The sequence below is a fragment of the Homarus americanus genome, unplaced genomic scaffold (assembly GCF_018991925.1).
Source record: "Homarus americanus isolate GMGI-L3 unplaced genomic scaffold, GMGI_Hamer_2.0 scaffold16430, whole genome shotgun sequence".
Lineage (NCBI taxonomy): Eukaryota > Metazoa > Arthropoda > Malacostraca > Decapoda > Nephropidae > Homarus > Homarus americanus.
This window is the reverse complement of record NW_024729259.1, coordinates 3,288,406-3,314,980: the sequence shown is the minus strand read 5'-3', so window position 1 is coordinate 3,314,980 and position 26,575 is coordinate 3,288,406. Positions and strand designations below refer to the sequence as shown.

Genomic DNA, 26,575 nt, shown 5'->3' with positions numbered 1-26,575 from the left:
ACATATATATATATATATATATATATATATATATATAAAAAACCCATGCACACCTGAACGTATAAATTAACATAAAATATATGATTTATACTAAACAAAAAATATTTATATAAACAGGTGCTTTAAGACAGGTAAGTTGAGGTAATGAGCTTCACCTTTAGCACAGCACAGGTATGTAAGACGTATATTCAAGAATGGGTGTGGCCGAGTGTATGAGAAAGCTGTCAAAAGGGTAAGTATGTTTTTGTTGTTGTTCGGTAGTGGTGGTGGCCGACTCACTGGTTCAGTAAACAAGTGACGGGACGAGTCTTTCCACTTTTAACCTTCGAGTGTTAGGCAACGAACCTCTCTATCTCTTGTCTTGTTTTGTGAAAGTGGTTCCTATAGGCCTGAAGGTTCGTTTAGAGACCCAGTAGGTACAGCCATTTGGTATACTAAGACTCTACAACATTGCCTTCTATTCCTCTAACTCTAATCAGCAACCATTCACACCTGGGTCGACTAAAGGTAACCCTAACGTGCGATCCAGGGACCCTTAGGACAAAAGGCGAGTGTAAAATCCACTTGTCCACTACACATTTTCTGTTCTATAATGGTTGTAAAATGGAAAACAAAAGGTAGGTTAGGTTTTATTAGATTAGGTTAGGTTAGGTTAGGTTCGTAAAGTCGTTATGCTTGTAAGGTTAGATTATCGTTAGGTTAGACTAGCTTTAGGGTGCTCAATCTTTAGGTGAAATAAGCTGGGGGAACTAATCTTCAAGTGATCCGTTTACTTAAAGAGATGAAATGAGATAGGTTAAATTATGTAAACTAGTTATGTAAATTACCCTAAGGCCTAAACTATATAAACTAACCTAAGCTATGTAAACTATCCTAAACTACACTATTTAAACTAGCTTAACTGAAACTATGTAAACTAACCTAACCTCAGTAAACTAACCTGACCTCTACACTAGAATATGTTTATGTTACGTTGACCTCTGACCTTCTCAAACCAGGACGGAGCCTAATCGTAAACACTGAAAAAGAAGTCTTGGCGCGTCATACTGGAAGGGGGACTTTCCCTCACCTCACGCCACCTGCACCTTGTACACGGATCACCCCATGATTTAACCTAACCTAACCAATGATAACCAAACCTAACCTAACATAACCTAACCTTCCATAACTTTACCTAACCAAATTTAAATCTTTCTTTCTCACCACCACCTTGTACCATCTCACGATTAAATAACCTAACCCAACCTTACATAAACTTAGATAACGCTAACTTAACCTAACTTAGCCTGACGTAACTTAACAATAACCTAACAAAACCAAACTTAAATTAACCTAACCTAACCCTATCTAACCTGGCATGTCTTTATAGTACACACTGACGAAGGTATTGGCCATGAGGTACTATGAACCTTATGAATGGTCGAGAAAGGAAGTCCAATAGGTCGCCTTTAAGCTGATCCCCAGGTGAGAAGGAGTGTGGTCACCCCCTCCACGACGCCTGGCTTCACCTCACTCTCCTCCTACACCTCCACCACCTCCTCCTGACGACATCCTCATCTTCCTCTGTCTCGTCGCACCCTCCTCCTCCTGTCTCGCCTCACCCTCCACCTCCTGACGGTACCCTCCTATAGCTTCTCCTCCTCCTCCTCCTGCCGTCCATTCCTTCACCCTCAGCAGTAGCCAGGGGGGAGATAACCTTTCCCGAGGCCATCAACTACTGTTACTTTTACTGTGGAGAGAGAGAGAGAGAGAGAGAGAGAGAGAGAGAGAGAGAGAGAGAGAGAGAGAGAGAGAGCTTGTATCACCACCACCATCAGTAGCAGCAGGTGAATGCCAGTGTCCAGCCAGCCCACCGCCACACAACTCTCAATATACGCTAAAGGAGAAAGAACAAGGTGGGGAAAGGAGTGGCGGAGAAAGGGGAGAATGGGGGGGAAGAGGAGGAGGGGAGAAGGAGGCGGAGGAGGAGAAGGGGGAAGAAGGTGAGAGGAAGAGGAGGGGAAGGAGGATGGGGAGAAGGAGTAGAAGAAGGGGAAATTAGTGGTTGAGGACGAGGAGAAGGGAAAGAAAGGCGAGGGGGGTGGGAGGTGAAGAGGATTACATCACACTGTTTGGTTCTGTTATTGTGCTGGCCATACCGGTACACCTTGTCACGACAATTAAGGATTACCTGAAGATTAAACAACCCCAGCTTATATCACCTGAAGATTAAACAACCCCAGCTTATATTACCTGAAGATTAAACAACCCCAGCTTATATTACCTGAAGATTAAACAACCCCAGCTTATATTACCTGAAGATTAAACAACCCCAGCTTATATTACCTGAAGATTAAACAACCCCAGCTTATATTACCTGAAGATTAAACAACCCCAGCTTATATTACCTGAAGATTAAACAACCCCAGCTTATATCACCTGAAGATTAAACAACCCCAGCTCATATCACCTGAAGATTAAACAACCCCAGCTTATACCACCTGAAGTGAAACGACCCCAACATATGCAGAAGATTAAGCAACCCAACATATCACCTGAAGATTAAACAACCCCAGCTTATATCACAGAAGATTAAGCAACCCCAGCTCATATCACCTGAAGATTAAACAACCCCAGCTTATATCACCTGAAGATTAAACAACCCAGCTTATATCACCTGAAGATTAAACAACCCCAGCTTATACCACCTGAAGGTAAAACGACCCCAACTTATATCACCTGAAGATTAAACAACCCCAGCTTATATTACCTGAAGATTAAACAACCCCAGCTCATATCACCTGAAGATTAAACAACCCCAGCTTATATCACCTGAAGATTAAACAACCCCAACTTATATCACCTGAAGATTAAACAACCCCAGCTTATATCACCTGAAGATTAAACAACCCCAGCTTATATCACCTGAAGATTAAACAACCCCAACTTATATCACCTGAAGATTAAACAACCCCAGCTTATATTACCTGAAGATTAAACAACCCCAGCTTATATCACCTGAAGATTAACTCCTGTAAAATAGACCTAACCTAAACCCCCTTAGTTAAGTAGGTGTGTTTTAATCCTCAGGTGAAATAAACTAGGGGAGCTAATCTTCACGTGACCCAAAAATTTGTCATACCTCCGATAAATAATACGTCATCACTCAGCTGGCTCCTGTTCCCAGCTGGATCAAGACGAAGTGGTACCAGCTGTTAGAGGTGCCATCTGTACTTACATCATTCAGCCTCATCCTTATATTCATCCACCTAGGGCATCTCACCCATCACCCAGTGCCCCCTCACCCTTCACACCCAATGCCCCCTCACCCCTCACCACTGCTCATCACCCTTCACACCCAGTGCCCCCTCACCCTTCACACCCAGTGCCCCCTCACCCTTCACACCCAGTGCCCCCTCACCCTTCACACCCAATGCCCCCTCACCCCTCACACCCAGGGCCTCTTCAACCAGGTGTGATGTGGTGTGGCTGCTCGACTCATCACTCACATTTGTCAAACGTTTTTTACATTTCGGTCATTTACAAGTGTTTTATTTACAGTTATTTACGTCCTGTGACCCTACAGTGAATGGAAGGAAGGAAATAGAACTAATCTAACCTAACCTAACCTAACCTAACCTAACTTAACCTAATCTAACTGAATCCAATTTTACCTAAGTTACATTGGTTAAATTTTGACTAGACCAGGTTAACGTTAGAGGGATTAGATTAGTTTTGGTTAGGTGAGCTAGGGTGGCTAATCATCAGGTGTGCTAATCTCCAGGTGATGCAACGAGATACCCAACGAAACACTCCCTCACACTGAACACACACCATCAGTCAGACAGTTAGATCAGGTGGGCGTTGGGGTGAGTAACGTAACAAAAGAAAATAGTCTGAATAGGATGTTACTGTTTGACTGAAGCTGTTGAGGTGACGGTCATGAGGGTGTAGTTAAGAGGGTGCAGCCATGAGGGTGAGGGTGTAGTTATGAGGGTGTAGTCATGGGGGTGTAGTCATGAGGGTGAAGGTGTAGTGGTGAGGGTGTAGTCATGAGGGTGAAGGTGTAGTTATTAGGGTGAAGCCATGAGGGTGAGGGTGTAGTTATGAGGTGTAGTCATGGGGTGAGGTGTTAACCATGGGGTGTAGTCATGGGGGTGAGGGGTGTTAACCATGAGGTGTAGTCAGGGGGTGATGGTGTGGTTATTAGGGTGAAGCCATGAGGTGAGGGTGTAGTTATAGGGGTGAAGTGCTGGGGTGAGGGGTGTGCTCATAGGAACCCGTAGTCATGGGGGTGAGGGTGTGCTTTCATGAGGGTGTAGTCATGGGAATTCAGGGGTGTAACCATGAGAGGTGAGGTGTAGTCATGAAGGTGGGGTGGTAACCATGAGGGTGTAGTCATGGGGGTGAGGTGTGTGCTCATGAGGGTGGGGTGTAGTCATGAGGTGAGGTGTGGCCATGAGGGTGTAGTCATGGGGGTGAGGGGTGTTAACCATGAGGGTGAGGGTGTAGTCATGGGGGTGGGGTGTTAACCATGAGGGTGTAGTCTCATGGGGGTGAGGGGTGGTAACCATGGGGTGAGGGTGTAATCATGGGGTGGTGTTAACCATGAGGGTGTAGTCATGGGGGTGAGGGTGTTAACCATGAGGGTGAGGGTGTAGTCATGAGGGTGAGGGTGTTAACCATGAGGGTGTAGTCATGAGGGGCGGGGAGCGGCTGGTCATGTGCGGGTTTATATTTCATCAGGTGTGGTCATGGAGGCCCCCCACCCCTCCAGGTGAGTGCAAGACTTGTCACCCTCCTTTCTCTGTCTGTCTGTATCCCTGCCATATGAGATAAGACAGGTAGACAGATAAGTATAGATAAATAGATAGCTTGAGAGAAACAGACAGAAAGAGAAAGAAATACAAAATTAGAGCAAGAATGAGAGAGAAGAGACGAGATACAGAGTGAGAGAGAGAGACAGGCAGAAAGATCATAACAATGGAGGAAACTACAGCGGGCCATACTGGGCAGTCCCATTTACACCCAACCCCTATCGCTCATATATCCATCCAACCTATGTTTGAAACTATCCAGCGTATTCGAGTTAATGATGATGTTTGGTAACTTGTTCCATTCGTCACTACTCTATTTCCAAACCAGTGTTGACCTATCTCGCGCCTAAATCTAAATTTGTCTAATTTAAAATCATTGCTACGAGTTCGTTCCTGGTTGGATAATTTAAGTACCTTTGTTATATCACCTTTGTTCAGCCCTGACTTCCATTTATACACCTCGATCATATCGCCCCTCACTCTACGTCTCTCGGGGGAGTGTAAATTAAGATGCTTTAACCTGTCTCTGTACTCAAGAAAGAAAGACAAAATTAGAGAAAGATTGAGAGAGAAAGAGGGAGGAAGAGAGACAGAGTGAGAGAAAGGGAGAAAGAGAGAATTAGAGAAAGAGTGAAAACCAGACAGACAGATAAACAGACAAAACCGATTCATGTCAAAACAGGAAACGTCTAGACAAATGAAGTTAAAAAGAGATCAGATAAACAAAGAGAAACAGATAGAAGGAATTAATGAAATATTGTGTTTTTGAATATAATGCAGTCACACAATATATACATAGTTTTTAATTATTCTCGGTGTCTGTCTGTCTGTCTATCTGTCTGTTTGTCTGCCTGTCTATCTGTTTGTCTGCCTGTCTATCTGTTTGTCTCTCCATCCACCTGTCTGTCCGTATGTCTGTCAGTATCTAGGGCGCGACCGTCACGTCTGCCGCCCCAAAAGATCATTACTTTTGTGCAGGAACACCAAGAGAAAAATTACCGGGTACACTTAATTTATCGCCTTTCTTATTAATACATATTTTGATGCTCTTTTGTTTCACCCTCTCTTGTCTGTAGGTGTACGACAGTTTTTCCCTCCCTCGTGAAGGCACCAACCAACCCCGGCAGCGTCTTGTACTACACTGCCGGGCAGGGACGTAGGACGGGCGGAAGACGTATGACGGACAGGAGACGTACAATGGGCGGGAGACGTATTATGGGTGGGCGTAGGTGGAGCTAGGAATACCAATCTAAGGCGGGTCCTGGTAGTGTAGAGACTGTCACAGAGAGCCGCGACGATTGTTATAACCACCACCACCACCACCCTGACCTTACCCCCCCTCACCACCACCCTGACCCACACTACCACCACCACCTGACCCTACCACCACCACCACCTGACCTTACACCCCCTACACCACCACCACCCCTGACCTTACCCCTACCACCACCACCACCTGACCTTACACCCCCTACCACCACCACCACCCTGACCTTACACCCCTACCACCACCTGACCCACCCCCACCACCAACACCTACCTTTCCCCTCACCCCTATACCCATAGAGTCATTACGTCGCGTAGGAAAAAAAATAAATAATAAAATAAATAAAATGGTTTGTTTGAGATTGTTTCTTGGTCTGACGGATTAAGCTGACATTATTAAGTGTCAGCACGAAGGTAAAAGCTGCCTTTTTGTGAACTGGCGACTGTCACTCACAGCTGACGGTCGGCTGACAGTGTAGATGGCAACAAGTCAATGAAATGTACACGACTTTCACTTGTTGCTGACGGCCCCAACCAACCTAACCTAACCTAACCTAACCTAACCCACCTAACCTAATCTACCTAACCTAAACTAACATTAATATTTATACACACAAACTAAAAACGTCACTAATATTTTTCTTCCTTTTTTTTTTAATTTCTAAGCATGTAAAAAAAAACCTCCGGTGACGTCATCAACAAAGGCAGGTCTTACCCTTGACTTGCCACCTGAGACCCATAATTAAATACCTAGAGTCATAATCGCATATTCATAATCTGTGTCACCTCAAGAGTTCTTTTTACCGATTTATGTGTTTAGAACGTCACTTAGTCATCCAATCAGTGTCCCGTCGTCATATCTGGGGTTGGCGACCACAGTCCTCCACTTTAGGCGTTCGCAGGTTGTCGTAAAATAAATAAATAAAAAATAAATATATTCTTTAATGATTTAGTTTGGTCACGACACACCCTGAGTATATTGTGTGATGTGTTATGGTTATTTGATGTACTTCGATGCAGGTGTTGTGAGGATACTCTTTCCAATACTAATCAGCTAATCTTACAAATAATCAGAACAAAACGGACGTACCAATTAATTTACCCAAACCTAGTAAAGGGGTTTAGGTTTCCCACACACACACACACACACACACACACACACACACACACACACACACACACACACACACACACACACACACACACAGGACGACAATCCCCTGACGACCTGAGTCACGTCCCAAAGTGTATGTGTATGTGTGTGTGTGTGTGTGTTAACTCACGTATAGATACTCACCATCACCAGGGGCCTCGATTAAGGTAAAGGTCACTATGTTATAGATTAATTCCCGGAATGACAAGACGTTATCAAAACCCTCTCACGTCCATGACTTTTGCGGCCACGACACACACACCCACACATGGACGTGACGACCCTAAAACGTACGGTGAGGCAACCAAAGCATCAGTGACCAAGCCCTTCACCCACTATCTCTCCCCTATCCTCCTGCGTTGAATCTTGTCATCATCCACCTTGGACGCCCTTCCTCCCCACCCACCCTGCGTTGAACGTCATTATCTCTCCTATCTTTCTTTCTTTCTAGCTGACGTAAATCCCAAGACGTATAGTGAGGTCATGTATTTGAGTTAGCTGACGTTTCATCTGGCTGACGTTGAACAGACTTGAAGCTGAACTGTTCCATAATCCACCAACCTCTATCACACCTCCTCCATACCCCCCACCACCTCCATTACCTCCTCTACACCTCCTCCTCCTCCTCCTCCTCCATCACGCCCCACCTTCCTCCCTCCCCACCTCCAAGGTTGATGTGGTCTGTGTAGCCAACATCGTACACAGGGAGACAGAATCAACTCCACATACACTTAACAATCCACACACACACACTTACCACTCCACACACACACACACACACACACACACACACTTACCACTCCACTCACACACACTTACCACTCCACATACACACACTTACCACTCCACATACACACACTTACCACTCCACATACACACACACTTACCCTCCACACACACACACTTACAAGTCACTCCACGGAAACACTACCTGACACTTAAACAATTAATAGTACAACATCCTATTATTACTCCAGAGATTAATACAGTTGTTCAAGTGTACATCTGTAGACAATACAGTAGGTACACACTATGGCTCTGTCAGTCAGTCCGTGAGTCAATGAGTGTATCGGTGTGTGAGTGACGGAGTGATTAAGTCAATGAGTGACATGGTGACGCATACACTTAGTGGCAGAGAGAGAGAGAAGCGCACACACACACACAGGTAGAGAGGGTAACACCAGTAGCAATCCCTCACACCACATATTTCACTGCAGTTTTTCCCCCCATTACAAATACAGTAGTTTCCGTTTATGGTGAAATCCGGTCTGCCCCACCGTGAGTCCTTGGTGCCCCCCCTCTCTCTCTCTCCTGCTGGTGATGGTAGAGAGGAGTAGATTCACAACATCCGTGGCTGGTGATGGAGTGGTGATGGTAGCGATGTGGGCGTGGTAGTGGTGATGGTAGCGATGTGGGCGTGGTAGTGGTGATGGTAGCGATGTGGGCGTGGTAGTGGTGATATCGGTGTGATGGTAGTGACGTAGTTGTGGTGGTTGTGGTTACGTGACGTAGTTGTGGTGGTTGTGGTTACGTGACGTAGTTGTGGTGGTTGCGGGGAAATGTTATGTGTGTCAACTGCGGTTTTCCAACTGGATTTTTTTAAAGCCAAGCCAAGCTACACACACACACACACACACAGAGGAGGCTCTCAGATCACAGGGTACAAATATTTTAATACCAGCTGGACAAGTTCTTTCACAATTTCTTCTTGAGCGAACCAGCTTTGCCCTTCTCAGTAACCAACTCTAGTGAAAATGAGGATCACCTAAGATTCACCTCCCCCTCCTTATTTCACATGAAGATTCACCTCCCCCTCCTTATTTCACCTCAAGATTCACCTCCCTCCTTATTTCACCTCAAGATTCACCTCCCTCCTTATTTCACACCCCCAAACCTCTCCTTATCTAGATTCACCTCCTCCATTTCAAAATTCACCTCCCTTTTTACATAATTCACCCCTTATTTCACATGAAGATTCACCTCCCTCCTTATTTCACATGAAGATTCACCCCCCTCCTTATTTCACATGAAGATTCACCTCCCCTCCTTATTTCACCCCAAGATTAACCAAACAAACGCTACCGGGGGAGGTGGATGGAGATGGTTAGGGAATAGCGTTAGTGGTTAAATAAACTGGGGAGGTGCATCTTTAGGTAACCGGAAAATAACATATTATGGTGAATGATGGTGACTACCCAACCTAACCTAACCTAACCCTTTCGTCGACCACTACGAATCTCTCACTATCATCACCACTGACTTTTCACTCAACAAAAATCACCTCCACTTTACTACAAAAAAAAACAACTTTAACACTTCACCTTACCAATGAACAACAATTACCTGGACGACCCACATCAAACAAAACACCCAAGGTCTCCTGACTGACTACCTCACACGCTGGGGGGGTCGACCAAACGATGTTGATTACCTTGTTTTGATTATAATAAAACTAAAAAGGAGAGAGAGAGAGAGAGAGAGAGAGAGAGAGTTAAAAGGGTAAAATAAATTTGATTATCTGATTATTCTTGTTTTGATTCTCCCTACTGCTTTTTTTACTCTCCTCCCGGTACCGCACACTCACAATTGAGGTTCATAGCTCAGGTAAGTCAAAGTTCTTCAGGTAAGTGTTGTTTAATTCATATGATTTAGACGAAGAACGAGTATATTTTGGGTCGTAAATCTAGCGAGGTGTGTGTGTGTGTGTGTGAGATGAGAGTTGAAACCCTCCCTCACCCTCCTATATCCTCCCTTCTAACACTTCCTAACCCCCTTACCCTCGTTCTAACACTCCTTCACCCTCCTACCCTCCCTCACCCACCAACCCTCCCTCCCTCACCCACCAACCCAATCCCCACCTCCCTCATCCACCAACCCTCTGCCCTCTCTAAACAATTATAATCCAACCATTTGACACGAAACGAATAAGTCTCTTTGTGTATGACGTCATTCGGAAAGAGACGTGAGTCCGCTTGACACAGTATAAATCAACTCTTCAGAAATATGTTAATTTGTATATGAAAGACAACTCTCACCTCACGAAGCTTCACTAATGTTGGAAATATTAAGAAATACGACTTCCTTCATAATGCCAAGAAGTGACAAATGTTTCGTAAATTTTAAACTTCTCGTAATTTTGTTTTTAATTTTGATCTTGTATTTTCTTTTTTTTTTAATAAATTTTAAGTTTGGGGTAAATTTTAAACTTTTCGTAAAAACCTTAAGCTTTCCGTAATCTTGATATACATTTTACTATACAATACAGCTTAATTGACCTAAAGATTAACCACCCTAACGTTAACTTAATCTCCCCCCCCAGGTAGCATTAGGGTGTTTAATCTTCAGGTGATCTCTATTTTAACACTATCAACAGCATTAACATCCAAAAAAACGATACACTTCACAAATACAAAACCCAACCTTATTTACCACACTACAAAGACACATAAACCACGTATTAAACTACCTGCAGCTATGTATCAGATTTATCAATTATTAAAGATCAAGAGATACATATATTAACACTACAAAGGACACACACACATACAAGTTAATTAACATCCATCTACACCACAAGCATCACCCCCATCTACCTCGCAACACAACGGGGAGAACAAAACAAAGGAGTAACGCGGAAAAAAGTGAGCATCGACCATCAACAATTTCGTCATAAGGGACACAAGAGAGATAATGGTAGATCGTCTTATGTTTCCAATCTCGGTTGAGTTTATTTTTTTGATTAAGGGACTGGGGATTATTAGGACTGGGGTCTATGAGGACTGGGGTCTATGAGGACTGAGGATTATGAGGACTGGGGTCTTTGAGGACTGAGGTCTTTGAGGACTGGGGTCTATGAGGACTAAGCACCACAACAAACCTCACCTCACCTACTCTAACCCAAGCTAATTCACCTAACCTAACCTAACTAAACCTAACCTCACCCACTCTAACCTAACTTAATTTAACCTAACCTAACTTCACCTAATCTAACCAGTAATTGCAGTACTAAACCTCAATACACAGAAATGAAAAAAAAAAAAAAAAACATTGCCCCCAGGAAGCCGCACCTTCTTCCCGAGCATGTGAACACCGGGCGCATGCGGCGAGAGGTCAGTACATGGAAGCCCTGGGCACATGGGAGGAGGAGGAGGAGGTCAACACAAGGGACTGTTCTCTGTTACACTCCTCAGGACACAGGAAGTGACACTCCCCTCCCTCCATCTTTCTCTCCCACACACACACACACACACACTCCACCACACACACACACACACACACACACACACACACACACACACACACACACACACACACACACACACACACACACACATACAAACACACACACACACATGCACCTGACCTAACCTAACCTCATCTGGACTGCTTAATCCACCTAACTTTAACCAACTTAACCTAATCTAACCTACCCTAAGCTGACTTAACCACGTACGTGATTTAAATCTAATTTAGATTAATTTAACCACACACTTAACATGACTTGCCTTATCCTACCATAAACTAACCTAACAACCAAAGTTAACTTAACCCGATCTGACCTACCTTAACCTAACCTGATTTAAACTTGGTCTGGGTGCTAAGGATTTCATACGGTCTCTTAACTTTGTCAGTGTTCATCCTAGCTAACACTAGACTGGGGGAAGAGGAGGAGAAGCAACAAGAGGAGAGAAGAAGGGAAGCAACAAGAGGGAGAAGGGAAGCAACAAGAGGAAGAGGAGGAGAAGCAACAAGAGGAAGAGGCGGGGAAGCAACAGAGGAAGAGGAGGAAGCAACAAGAGGAAAGGGGGGAAGCAACAAGAGGAGAAGAAGGGGAAGCAACAAGAGGAAAGGAGGAAAGCAACAAAGAGAAGAAGGGTAAGCAACAAGAGGAAGAGGAGGAGAAGCAACAAGAGGAGAGAAGAAGGGGAAGCAACAAGAGGAAGAGGAGGAGAAGCAACAAAGAGGAGAAGAAGGGTAAGCAACAGAGGAAGAGGAGGAGAAGCAACAAGAGGAGAAGAAGGGTAAGCAACAAGAGGAAGAGGAGAAGCAACAAGAGGAGAAGAAGGGTAAGCAACAAGAGGAAGAGGAGAAGCAACAAGAGGAGAAGAAGGGTAAGCAACAAGAGGAGAAGAAGGGGAAGCAACAAGGGAGAAAGAAGGGAAGCAACAAGAGAGGAGCAACAAGGAGAAGAAGGGTAAAGCAACAAGAGGAGAGAAGAAGGAAACAACAGAGGAGGGAGAAAGCAACAAGAGGAAGAGGCGGGGAAGCAACAAAGAGGAGAAGAAGGGGAAGCAACAAGAGGAAGAGGAGGAGAAGCAACAGAGGAAGAGGAGAAGAAGCAACAAGAGGAGAAGAAGGGGAAGCAACAGAGGGAAGAGGAGAAGCAACAAGAAGAAGAGGAGAAGCAACAAGAGGAAGGAGGAGAAGCAACAAGAGGAAGGAGGAGAAGCAACAAGAGGAAGAGGAGGAGAAGCAACAAGAGGAGAAGGGAAGCAACAAGAGGAGGAGAAGCAACAAGAGAAGAGGAGAAGCAACAAGAGGAAGAGGAGGAGAAGCAACAAGAGGAAGAGGAGAAGCAACAAGAAGGGCGTGACATACCCAACACTCCTGTGGTCAGACACCTCCACCTTACTGTGTGTCATCTTGCCAACACCCACACACATACATACACATACATACATACATACATACATACATACATACATACATACATACATACATACACACACACACACACACACACACACACACACCAGACACAAACAAACCCTACTTTAGTGTGTATGTGGTCAATAATACTACCCCACACAGTTATCCAGAGAACAGTGCGTGGGCAGCGTGACCTACGTGGTGATGGGATGCATTCCTGCAGGCGCCCCCTGTCGCCCCGACGGTGTGGGCAGGCTCACACTCCCCGCCCCGCCCGTGTATATATACCCCCACCCCTTATCTTTGCCCTGCCCGTAGTGTGTTTCCACCCACATCCTACTATTGTTCCCACACACACATAGTGTTCCATCCATAAATTGGTTCATCCACATCACAGGCGTGGGGGGTAACACCTGTGTTTGAGATGGGGAAGATACAGGTGTTCATAGAAGTGCTGTGGGGTTTGGGAACGGGTGTGGGGTAGAAGGAGGCTTGACAGGTGTTGTGAGGGTGTGGGACAGTTATGACGAGGGAGGGCCGAGCAGGTGTGGCTAGGAAGAAAGGGTCAGGCAGGTGTGGCTAGGAAGAAAGGTCTGGCAGGTGTGGCTAGGAAGAAAGGGTCAGGTAGGTGTGGCTAGGAAGAAAGGGCCTAACAGGTGTGGCTAGGAAGAAAGGATCTGGCAGGTGTGACGAGGAAGGACCAAGCAGGTGTGCCTAAGAAGAAGGGCCAAGCAGGTGTGCCTAGGAACAAATGGCCTAGCAGGTGTGCCAAGGAAGAAGGGCGAAGCAGGTGTGCCAAGGAAGAAAATGCCTAGCAGGTGTGCCCAAGGAAGAAGGCCAAGCAGGTGTGCTAAGGAAGAAATGCCTAGCAGGTGTGCCTAGGAAGAAGGGCCAAGCAGGTGTGCTAAGGAAGAAATGCCTAGCAGGTGTGCCAAGGAAGAAGGGCAAGCAGGTGTGCCAAGGAAGAAAATGCCTAGCAGGTGTGCCTAGGAAGAAGGGCCAAGCAGGTGTGCTAAGGAAGAAATGCCTAGCAGGTGTGCCAGGAAAAATGCCTAGCAGGTGTGCCAAGGAAGAAGGGCCAAACAGGTGTGCTAAGGAAGAAAATGCCTAGCAGGTGTGCCTAGGAAGAAAGGGTCTATCAAGTGTGGCCGGAAATACCTGACGGGCGGGTAGGTGTCGTGACTCTGGCAACACGACAATAACAAGGTGACAGAAGCTTCTCAAGACGCCGCTCTTCTTGCCTCGATACCTGCATCCTTTACGAGAGAGAGAGAGAGAGAGAGAGAGAGAGAGAGAGAGAGACATATCAACACGTACACACTGGGCTAGGACGTGGTAAACAATCAGTAAACTAAAATGAAGGCAAAATCACCCTAAAACGCAGGACAATACAGAAGTCTGAACACACTCCCTTCCTACTCCTCCTCCTCCACCACCACCACCAGTAGCAACAGCACATGACAACCCCCACCATCCCCAACAACCCTCTCCCTCCTCTACCACCCCCAACAACCCTCTCCCTCCTCTACCACCACCACCACCCCAGTACCTCAAATGTCATCCTAGAATCCCAACCAATACTGTAAACTCGCCCTCAAAGTGGTATACTGAACGTTAGTAACCAATGAAGAGGCAGAGTTTGTTGAGTAAATGTCTCTGGCCAATACCTTCACACGAGTTGTTGGTGCGGCCTTAACCAGCCACCTGCGGACAGTGATGACGCAGCCTGGCCATGTTTTCCGCGTGTTTACTGCCGGTGAATTTTGGCGTCAGGAGTGCGATCGTCCTCCCCCTCCACCTCCCCACACCCTGCCAACACTCCTGTCTCACTCTCACACCAGTACCCAGTATTGTGATGATGGACGACTGTAGGAGATCTGTGGTTTGTGGTATAGTGAGGTGGTGGTGGTGTTGTTGGGGAGGGGGACTCACATACCACTCCCTCCCCCACACACTCCCACAGCAACAGTACCAATTGCCGTAATATGAAATCTAATTCCATATCTGGGATTCATAACACCAGTCCTAAGTCGACCACTGCATACCAACCTTGCTAAATAAAAAGGCGAGGCATCACCCCCTCCTCCTCCTCCTGCTGCTGCTACACAAGTGTCCGCCACCCACGACTGCTATCCCAAAAATCTCTACGGGGTTCCATTTCAGCGAGGGAATGAATGGACCTGTGACTTTTGTGTTTGGGAGCATGTGTTGGCGGAGGAGGTACGCGGCTCACACAATCTGTACACCTCATCTATTGCCTGAGTGGAATTCCGTTGAGCGTCTTCATTGAGCTCTCGTCGTGACCCTCCCGTGGTCAGTCATGCTCGACGGATGATACAACTGCGGTTACCATCACGCCTGTGGGTGGGGGCTGATGACGCTAGCTTCTAGGTGACGCTGGTGGTGACGACTGGGGGTGGGGGGAGAGACACATACACACACAGGTGAAAGACACTAGAAACAGTTGGACTTGATTAAAGGCGGGAGGAAATGACAGTAGCCAGCCCCGACATGTACCCGACGTGAGGGAATGTCCAACGAATCAGAATGTTTAAGGGGATCGTGTCGAGGCGGTGTATCAGAGGAAGTGTTGGTCAGTATAGTCTGTATTTAACCTTTTTTTTTCACACTCACACAAAACACGTCAACCATTACACTATTAGTTACCATTAACGACTCTCCATTTCCTTATTACCACTACACCACCACCACAACAACACACACCCCCCGTCTCCTCCCCCCGCGTCAGACACCTCTCTCAACTTTTAAAAATAATACAATCGGGACATTTTTAAACCTGTATTTTTTTTTCTTTCGCAATGATGGCCTTTGAAATCTTACTCTCGATCCAGTCTTAATTGTGTGTGTGTGTGTGTGTGTGTGTGTGTGTGTGGACCGTGAACACCGCTGGTCACGCTTCACAACGCTGGAAAATATTGAATGGCCGGTCAACATGTATTTTTACGGCTATTGCGCATTACAGTAACTGCTCCCGATTGCTGTGAGGGCTCCTGGCGTGCTGCTCCTGTCCCGCCCTCACGAGTCCCTTCCCAGCTGCTACGCCCTCACGAGTCCCTTCCCCCGCTGCTACGCCCTCACGAGTCCCTTCCCCAGCTGCTACGCCCTCACGAGTCCCTTCCCAGCTGTTACGCCCTCACGAGTCCCTTCCCCCTGCTGCTACGCCCTCACGGTCCCTCCCCGCTGCTGCGCCTCACGAGTCCCTTCCCCAGCTGCTACACCCTCACGAGTCCTTCAGCTGTTACGCCCCACGAGTCCCTTCCCAGCTCTGCGCCCTCACGAGTCCCTTCCCAGCTGCTACGCCCTCACGAGTCCCTTCCCCCTGCTACGCCCTCACGAGTCCCTTCCCAGCTGCACTGCACGCCCTCACGAGTCCTTCCCAGCTGTTACGCCCTCACGAGTCCTTCCCCAGCTGCTACGCCTCACGAGGTCCTTCCCCCGCTGCTACGCCCTCACGAGGTCCCTTCACAGCTGCTACGCCCTCACGAGTCCCTTCCAGCTGTTACGCCCTCACGAGTCCCTTCCCAGCTGCTACGCCCTCACGGGTCCCTTCCCCGCTGCTACGCCCTCACGAGGTCCCTTCCCAGCTGCTACACCCTCACGAGTCCTTCCCAGCTGTTACGCCCTCACGAGGTCCTTCCCAGCTGTTACGCCCTCACGGAGTCCTTCCCAGCTGCTGCTACGCTCTCACGAGTCCTTTCCCAGCTGCTACGCCCTCACGAGTCCCTTCCCCTGCTGCTGCTACGCCCTCACAGTCCTTTCCCCAGCTGCTACGCCCTCACGGAAGTCCTTCCCCGCTGCTACGCCCTCACGAGTCCTTAGGGTACTTTAAACTATACAGAACAACCTGATGTGAGTGTTGGGGGGTATTTGTTAGCCTAAACAAAACCTTATTAACTTCACCTACACTAATATAGAGTTCCTCCCCCCTCCCTTCTCTCTCTCTAACCTGGGTGATGAGAGGAAGGACGGTGTCACTGGGGGGCGGGGGCTTTTATCTCCAAGTGGCCGTCACCAGATGGACTTCCCTCCCCACAACCTGTCACTACCACTCACCCTCGCCATCCAATGTCTACCTTCACCTAACCGTCCACCTACCTACCTACCTTCACCTAACAATACCAACCCACCTACCTATCTTCACCTATCAATGCCAGCTCACCTATCCACCTTCATTCACCTAACAACCCAACCCGCGTACCTGCCTACCTTCACCTAACAACCCAACCCACCCATCCACCTACCTTCACCCACCTTCCAAACCCAACCCACCCACCGTCACCCAGCACTCAAACCCAACCCACCTACCGTCACCCAGCAATCAAACCCAACCCACCTACCTTAACCTAGCAATCAAACCCACCTACCTACTTTCACCTAGCATCCCACCCACCTACCTACCTACACCTAGCAAAGTTTCCCCTTCATTTAATATATAGCCCCCCCCCCTCCATGTACCTCCACCTGTTTGTAACCTATAGCTAGTACCCTTTTATATAGCCAGTGTAATCTATAGGGGAGTGACTCATCTACCCTGTATATAACCAGTGACCTTTAATTAGGACCTATTTTGTACATCTACAGTGACCCGTCTTACCCTCCCTCCCTACAGGTGCCCCGACAGGTCACCCTCCCTCCCTACAGGTACCCCGACAGGTCACCCTCCCTCCCTACAGGTGCCCCGACAGGTCACCCTCCCTCCCTACAGGTGCCCCGACAGGTCACCCTCCCTCCCTACAGGTGCCCCGACAGGTCACCCTCCCTCCCCCAACACAGGTACCCCGACAGGTCACCCTCCCTCCCTACAGGTGCCCCAACAGGTCACCCTCCCTCCCTACAGGTGCTCCAACAGGTCACCCTCCCTCCCTACAGGTGCCCCGACAGGTCACCCTCCCTCCCTACAGGTGCCCCGACAGGTCACCCTCCCTCCCTACAGGTACCCCGACAGGTCACCCCCCTTCCCTACAGGTACCCCGACAGGTCACCCGACAAGTCATCATCATCATCTCGGTTCGTTATTTTAGGGCAGGTCGAGTCCACTATCTTATCTGAATGATGTAGGGTGTGTGTGAGTGTGTGTGACTTGCTAGCGTGACGCACCTTGCCCTTCCCTTCATGGATGTAGGAAAAGAAAGGTCAAAGTTTGGTTGAGTTTTAATTTTAGAACATGTCGAAAAAAAATATTACTTTCGGAGTTTGTTTATTCTTTTTAGTGACCAAAGGAAACATGAAAAAAAAACAAAGCAAATCTAACTTAACCCATCCTAACCTAATCTAACTTAACCCATCCTAACCAAATCTAACTTAACCCATCCTAACCAAATCTAACTTAACCCATCCTAACCAAATCTAACTTAACCCATCCTAACCAAATCTAACTTAACCCATCCTAACCAAATCTAACTTAACCCATCCTAACCAAATCTAACTTAACCCATCCTAACCAAATCTAACTTAACCCATCCTTACCTAATCTAACTTAACCCATCCTAACCAAATCTAACTTAACCCATCCTAACCTAATCGCTTAAAGTGCATTTGTTTGATCACTTATTAACGGTATTTATATAAAGAATTACTTTTTTCCTATCATTTTTTTTTTGTCCTGGTCTAATTTGACTTTTTTTTCTGGGACTATTTTTCCGTGCACTGCCCTACACCATCCTATCCTGTCTATCCTACCATGCCCTGCCTATCCTTTGTCTTGCCTTGTCTTGCCCTGCCCTAAGCTACCCGAAATGTGAAAACTGGTCTTAGTATGCAAACACACACACACTTCAAAACGTACAGGATGCAGGCAACATGACCCAGCCTTCACACACACACAACTTATTCCCTCTCCCCCTCTTGCACTCTCCTGCCCTCTCTCTCCCTCACACTCACTCCCTGTCTTTGCCTTGTCATAGGTGTTTTGCGTGAACTTAAAATGTATGTGTGCGTGTGTGTGTACGTTGAGATAAAATTGAGGAAGTGTTTTGATAAGATTATTTAATGATATGAAGACAGCAGCAACAATAATAATAATAATAATTTACCTCATATTTAGATCAACATAATCACAAACGTTCTTCATCATTATTGTCTATGTTCTTTTATAAAAACAAAACAAAAGCGTGAACAAGTTATCAAAACCCGAAATAACACTCATGCAATCTGTTCCTCTTTACAGATAAAAAAAAATGTCAATACAAATACTCGCACGCATTAAGCGATGTGAAAAAGCGAGTAACAAAAAGAAAAAAGTTGGATCACTCCACGCACCGCCACGTCATTGAGTCTAAACTAACGCGGGAAAACAATATTACAACGGATCACTGATAGACACATACACACACAAAAAACGACGCTATTGTGTTCCAAATTCTACAGCCTTTACTTCGTGTAGCGAGAAATCGGTGAGGAGGGGAGGAGTGAGCGAGTTTCTCCGGGCGTGGCTTGAGAAATCCGTAACACATCCAAGTGGCGACTTTCCACGACCAGGTTAGGAGGCACTCACGTCCTGGCCGCCCCCCCCCCCCCAACACGTGCCTCCCCTCCTGCACCGCCTCCGTCAGTGGCCACAGAGACGTGGGGGAAACTCGCCAAGAAATGCCACCGCCCCGCTGGCTACTGCACAACGATGGCGCCTACTTGTACGACTGTGTTTGTGTGTAGTGTCTGTGGTCTGCGGCGTGATGTAGACCCCGGGGGAAAGCTGGTGTATTGACACATGAGATTGTCTGATGTATACGAGAGAGAGAGAGACTCACATATATAAACACAGGAGTTGCGGTATACAGTAATTGGGACCGAGCGATAATTTCAGTGTCATTTCTTATTTCTTCTCGTAAATTTCACCTGGTGCGTAGACTTGGTCAATCACGCAAATAAAAACAAAAACTACAAGTAAATGCAATCAGTACTGACCTAACCTAATGTATGTAAAGCTTGGGTCGGCATAAGTAGTGAAGTCAGTTTTACCGTGAATGCAGTAATTTTCATGGTTATAACAAGACTAAAAATATTATCTCCATTTCGCAATTGAATCCGTAAAGGGTAAGGTATTGGGACTGATTTAACCGAACAAAAATCTCAAACTACACACTAAAAAGGAAAACCGCCCAAGTAATCCTTAAAAACACAACTAATGTGTTTGCCAAAGAGGGATACCTTTTTGTTTTTTTCTTACAAATTAATGGAAATTAGTTTATATATACGGTAGTAAAAGTAGTTTCAGGATGTCGTTTGCTGCGTAACAACCAAACTACTGTATAAGGAGTCTAGTGATGATGGTTACTTATCATCGTCCCTTTGTACAGCCCAGTTTTATTATTGGAATTTTGTTTTAGTTATTATTATTTTGCCATATGTGTGGGGGGGGTGGAGGGGGGAAGCTGCAGAAATACAAATTCTGGTTGTCTGAACGATGACTGTGACTTATAGAGAAAATTGAACGTAAGTGATAGAGAAAGTTGTGGGAAAGAGAATGTTGAAATGTAGACATGCTCAACCCGCGCCACACAAGCCTAACACTACCACAACTTTTTAAGGTAACTGAAAATGGTCAAAGCAAAGACTTAGAGCAAGACACACCCTCGAGTTAAAGATCACTGTGTATTTACAAATATTTTCCTCAAACAAAAAACTTAAGGAAACAAGTCTTGGCAATCGTTCTCTACAAACACAACGTTATCACCAATGGTCTATAGAATTATCTGATCGCTTATTCAGAGCAGATTTTGCAAGACAGCGCAGAGAGCAATAGTGAATTCTTATTGTGGGTGGGTTAGGGCGGGGTGAAGGGCGCGCCTGGTTGTCACCGTGCGGGCGGGAAGGAGTCCACTGTAAACAATGACAAGGGTGGCCATCACTCTGGTATCGACCCACACCCTCCCTTCTCCACCACCTCCTCCATGCTAACACTTGCTTACTTTACCTCTAGCTTACATAGTAACCCTCTCAGTAAAAACTTGTGTGGTATACCTCATGTTTATAAAATTTATCCTTCTACATAAAGCATCAGTATTGGTGAAAATTTTACTTAAGATAAATTCCTTAATGATGTACAGAAATTAGATAGCTAATTAGTAGTTCTGTATTGTTACATTTCCTTTGCTTGTGTTAATATAAGATATACTGAAGAAACACACAACATATCAAACAAAACTCACGCATCTAATAGTGTATAAATGAAGAAAAATTGACTAAAATGCCTGCATATCCCACCCGGAGACGTGTACTTGTGGGCTCGTGTGGCTAGCGAGGATTGAGGGAGCCTAGCGCCCGCCGCCACCCTCCCTCCCCCCTCCCTCCCGTCTGCTACCTCCTCCACACTCACATCAAACCCGGATTTAATTCAGGGAGGCTGCCAGTGTGCATAAACCCCCTAACTAATATTACACTATGCTTACATATGGCTTTACACATTTAGAAAAATAAAACAGAAAGAGAACTACAAAACATTTGGTAAACACTGACGAGGATGTAAAACTTGGCCGACGATTACGGTGGACGCGAGGCCGCAGGTCTGCTTCTGTTTTGTTGATACAGAACTAAAAGTTATAAAGATTTAATAATGTAAAGTTAACTATAATCTCTCAGGGAGTAAACGGACCATATCTTACCGGAGAAAATCCTATTCTCCGTAAGCTAAAATTTCCTCACCAATCTGGACGAAACCCCACCAGTTGAAGTGGATCATCGTCCTAATACCCTGTTAAATGAAAGTTAGTTTAGGCTGTAAAGCTTGTCCTACAGTTGTGTCAGTGTGTGACCAGCGAGGACCCAGGTGCTAGCGATGGTGGTAAACAAACACAAACATGTAACATAAATACACTACTGACACATCACCGTCAGTAAGCCGTGGCCACCACTAGTTACAGTGTCAGCCAGCATCACAACCCTGGCCTGGTCCATCAATCAGTGTTTACAATAGTGTATCAGGCCAGGGTGAACTTGCTGCCTTTCATGACCATCACCACAACCTTCACCAACCACACCAAGCAGCGGGCGTCGCTCATACAACAGCCTTAAAAAATGATATATATATATATATATATATATATATATATATATATATATATATATATATATATATATATATATATATATATATATATATATATATATATATACTTTAATAAATACAGCTTGGTTGGTACACCACTAACGAAATTTCTTTGGGTGATACTAAAATGTGAAATATATGCGGGAACACCTGGGCGAGCAGGTGTGGCCCACACCTGTGTACCGTTCTCCCTTCTCTACCAATACTCTTCGTTCTTTTCATATACCAAAATAACCACCACAAGTGTGAGTGTCAGGCGACGGCCACAATCACCCTACACTCCAGGGTATATAATAGAACAAGCGGGGGACAATGACAAACAGCAATAACATTACCTAACCCGCCATCACTAGGGTCCCTCACCTCACTCTTAGGCTGTTATAATGTAGCACTGCACCACCCTGAAGAGGCCAACCACTAAAAGCACTTCGTGGCATCGTCCACAACCTTTGCATATTGTTGAAGTGTGAATAATGTTTGTTCAAAGAAGTGATGTTGGAACACACGCGAAAATAGGATTATGATGTAATATACAGGACAGGGCGAGGAAAAATATTCCCTCTGCGTTTTCCTTAATGAAAGTTACTGTCATGGCTGACTGAATAGCCTTCGTCAGCATAGAGGGACTGCGACCGCCTCCTCATTTATATATGACAAATTTGTTTTAATTTGTTTCATTTTACACTTATTTCTCTTCACCCTGTGTGACTTGGTCCCTGACAGTACAATACATGTTACACCGGACACCTACCTTGAGACTCTTGCATCTTGGGTCGAGGAAGCTGGCGACGTGGTGGAGGGGCGTGAGTGTCAGGGCATCCGTCAGGCTACTGGCCAGGTGCTGTTTCAGCTGCTTGAGGGGCTGAGAGTTGGCGGGGGCAGCACACAGTTGCAGCAGTTTAGCTCTGCACAACACTGCCTGGTTTAGTGTAGGGCGCAGGGGGTCGCGCACCGTCAGGAGGCACCGCCGCACGCCTGTCAGGAGCTCAGCCACCTCCTGGTAGGCGAGGCGCTCCCCCAGCAGGGATACACCGCCCTCACAACCTGCCATTACAACGCACAGCTCGTCATGATGAGCAGTGATGAAGGTGAGGGCATGCAGTAGGGCGTCCCAACGTCGCACCTCGTGGGGCTTCAATCCACACCCCGTAACGCTCGCTACCCCAGAGTCGGCGAGGAAAGCCAAAACAGCTGCCACGTCGTCACAGATCTGTTGATAGGAAGGCTCATCCGTCAGTGCCTCCAGCACGGCCTCCGTCGCGTGCCATACACAGCGTACCCCCACCACACCAGGTTCGGCTGGACTTCCCTGATCGCTTACCACAGTGACATGTTTGTCTCGCATGGCTGCTGGCACCAACACGTCGCTGAAGAAGTTCGCCAGGAGAGCCGTCACTGCTTCTTCTTCAGTCTCCTGCTCCCCAAGACGATGAGCACCCAAGGCATAGCTGCGAAGCTCAAATTTTGGAGTAATGAAGTGTATAGCGCCGGTGAGGAGGCTAAGTTCCTTGTCCTGGTGGAGGGAGAGGCAGAGGTTGGGCTGGTCAAGCACTGCCCTGGCGATGATAGAGCGGGAGTCACCAGCCATGGGGGTGAGGAAGGTGTTGAGGAGTTGCCTGGCGGAGGGCAAGGGCTCCTCTTCACGGAAGGTGCCATGCGCCGCTCCCAAATTTAAAACTGTCCACACTAACCTTTGAAACGCTGATGAGTCAAGGGCTGACGCCGCTACCAGGTCGTGACACATGTATCGCAGCAGCGCCCGTGCCACCCCAGCCATGGCAGCGGTGGGTGCCAACGGCATCTCGTCAGACAGAGATCGTGGTCCATCACTCTCAATTTTTACTGTTAGGCTGAGTGGTGATTCTTGAGGTGAGCCAGGCTGAGCGGCATGGGCGGGAGCTGGAGAGTGGGCGCGCACCGTGGGCGGTGGAGAGTCGCCCAGGCGTGGGCGCAAAGCATCGTCAGGAGGTCGGGAGTTGAGGTCGGTAGCCGAACAGCGGTGCCGTAACAAGCCACCTGTGCCGCTGTACTTGGTGTAGGTGACCACCTTGAGGCAGTGTTTACACGCGGCAAACGGTCTGATGACGCCGTCGACACACACCACAGAGAACCTTGACCACACGTCAGAGATGTAGTGTGAGCCCGCCGCGTCCTTCTCTGAAAGGGTGATGCGTGAGGACCCGCTGCTCACCAGTTGTTGCACCACCTCCTTGCTCAGCCCCCCGCCCTCCTCCGCTCCGTCTTCGTGGCTACGCACGCGCCCGCCATACCTGCTGGGGGACACAGACTCTCGTAGGTCTTCGGGTACTGCGCCGTCGCTGGTGTCCGCGCGCTCCTTCTTCACCCTGGCTCGGCCCCACGAGGAGCTGCAGGCCTCGCCCGGGCTGGCGGGACTGCGCGCCCTTCCCTCCTGCACCGCCGCCTCCAGCCGCGTCCGCTTGGCCTCCTGTTCTTCACGCTCCCTCTCACGCTGATGATGTTGTTGTTGTCTGTGGAGGTGTTCTAGGTGTGAATGATGGAGCTGCTGATGTAGGTGTTGTAGGCGCTGAGGGTCAGCGAACAGCCCTGTGGCGTTGGCTAAGTTGAGGGCGGTGAGTGGGTGTGCCGCAGCAGCTGCCACTAACTGAGGTATCTGCAGGAATCTCAAATCAATGGGAAAAGATGGTGGTGGTGCGCCAGCCTTCCGTTTCCGACTCCCGACGGAGGCGCTGCCGGTGGAGGTGGTGGTTGGCTGGGCAGCGGTGGGAGGCGAGCCCGTGCTCGTGGGCGAAGAGCGCGAGGCCGTGGTGGTGAGGGACACGGGTGAGGACCTAGCACTCCCGCCATCACTGTAAGATGGCACCTCACACTTGACAGATATGACATCCTCCTTGACGCTATTATCACTTAAAAATGTGTCACCTTTGATGTCGCTCTTGAGGCCCGCCGCCGTCGTGTCCACCGGCAGGTTGAGCTTGGCCGAGAGCTTGACGGCGCGGTTGACCGGGGACCTCTCCGACAGGGGGTTGCATGGGTGGCGCAGGAGACTGGCTGTCCCACTCCGCGAGTCGCAATGTAACACTCGAAAACATACCTTGCACACGGCGAACGGCCGAATCACATGGTCCACTCGCACACGATAATAGAATTTCCAAGCATCAGCGCGCGCTTTTTGGTTGATCTCCAATTCTAAACGATCAGAATGCTCTAATATCAACCTTTCAATAAGCGTCTTGTCCACGACCTCTGTCATATTCGCACTGGCCCACGCCAAGCACACAACTGGCTCGGGTAGGTGCGCGTGCGTGAGTGTACTGTAGAATGTGTCACGGTCACACGCACGACTAGGAACGTGACGGGAAATTTATAACAGATCGTTCTAGCGGGATATATACACCTTGCAAATATATTCCATTTCTCAAAAAATATCAGTTCTATTTTCACAATTCACGCTTATAATGAAATAAAACACTGCACATGATGACGAAGAAATGGGAAACACACACTGGTACTTCTTGAAAACTCATAAAAACAAGTCCGTCTGAGAGTAGCGTGCGCGCTGGCTAGAACGCACTTTGGCCCGGGAGCCGCTGGATGTTGATTCGTCACGGAGGCGGGTGAGTCAATACGCGGCCCCACGTGACGGGATCAGCTCTCCTCACTCCTCACGGCTCCTCACGGCCTCCCCCTACGCCGTCCCCTGCCCCTTCCCCTCGTCCTAGCCCTTCACTCACGACATAGTGCGTTAGGGGACGAGGCGACACTTGGCGAACTATCACTGTCGCCAACACTCGGCGCGTTCGTAGCGCCAGCTGATGAGTGAGTGCAAACGTAGAAGGGTGAGCCTCGCCAACACCTGATCTGCTGATATTTACACACTGAGTGAGAATCACAGTAGATGGCTCAGTTTTCCTCGAGCAACAGTTGAAATATTGACACCACAACACTGCTTTAACACGGTATTTACATCACGGTTCACTGTGCGGGACGTTATACGCGGGCTTACGTGGACCCCGCTAAGGTGAGTTACATAAATGGCGGAGCTATGCAGGCCCATAAACAGCGGTGGCCGGTGGTGGTGGTCAGGCCAGCCCCGGGCCAGCGGGCCAGCCACTGATGTTCGTCATGTTCTGTTGTAGTGCGTCCCTCACCCCACGACACTTTCATCAACACTGCTGCCTCTACGGTATCTATAACTTGTCACCAGTGAGGAAATAGTGAGCAGACGGCGGCGCGGTGGAGTAGGTGCTGGCCAGCTAAGACAACACCAAGCTAACCGTACCCAGGAGTGAGCGAAAATGTGTGGTGATGTTGTGGTGGGGCGACGGAGCGGCTCCTCCCTCCGTGGGGCGACGCGGGGTCGGCTGGGCGGCGGCAGGCAGTGGTCATGCCTCCAATACTAATTAGGACCGGACCGGCCAGCCAACCAGCCAGTCAGCAAGGCTCCAAACCTCCTCAACTACCCACCATCTTCCTCATCGTCATCTTCCTCCTCCTCCTACATCATATCTCCTCTTCCTCCTCCTCCTACATCATATCTCTTCTTCCTCCTCATTCTGCTTCTCCTAATTTTTAAAATGTAGCGTTTTCGGGTAATTTTTCACCCCCAGTTTGGACAACACCCATCGCTCGTTACTGCGTTAATCACCTGTTTAGCCGGTGGTACTC

General features: G+C 47.7%; 1 protein-coding gene across 1 annotated transcript in view; it reads right to left on the bottom strand.

Annotated features, from left to right (window-relative positions):
- LOC121866414 overlaps positions 1-26,375 on the bottom strand; it is a 49,563-nt gene extending 23,188 nt beyond the window's left edge. Inside the window, exon 1 of the mRNA XM_042366069.1 lies at positions 22,680-26,375. Within this exon, the coding sequence (XP_042222003.1) occupies positions 22,680-25,160 (2,481 nt within the window). The 5' untranslated portion in view covers positions 25,161-26,375. The remainder of the gene's footprint in view (positions 1-22,679) is intronic.
- Positions 26,376-26,575: the final 200 nt, after the last annotated feature.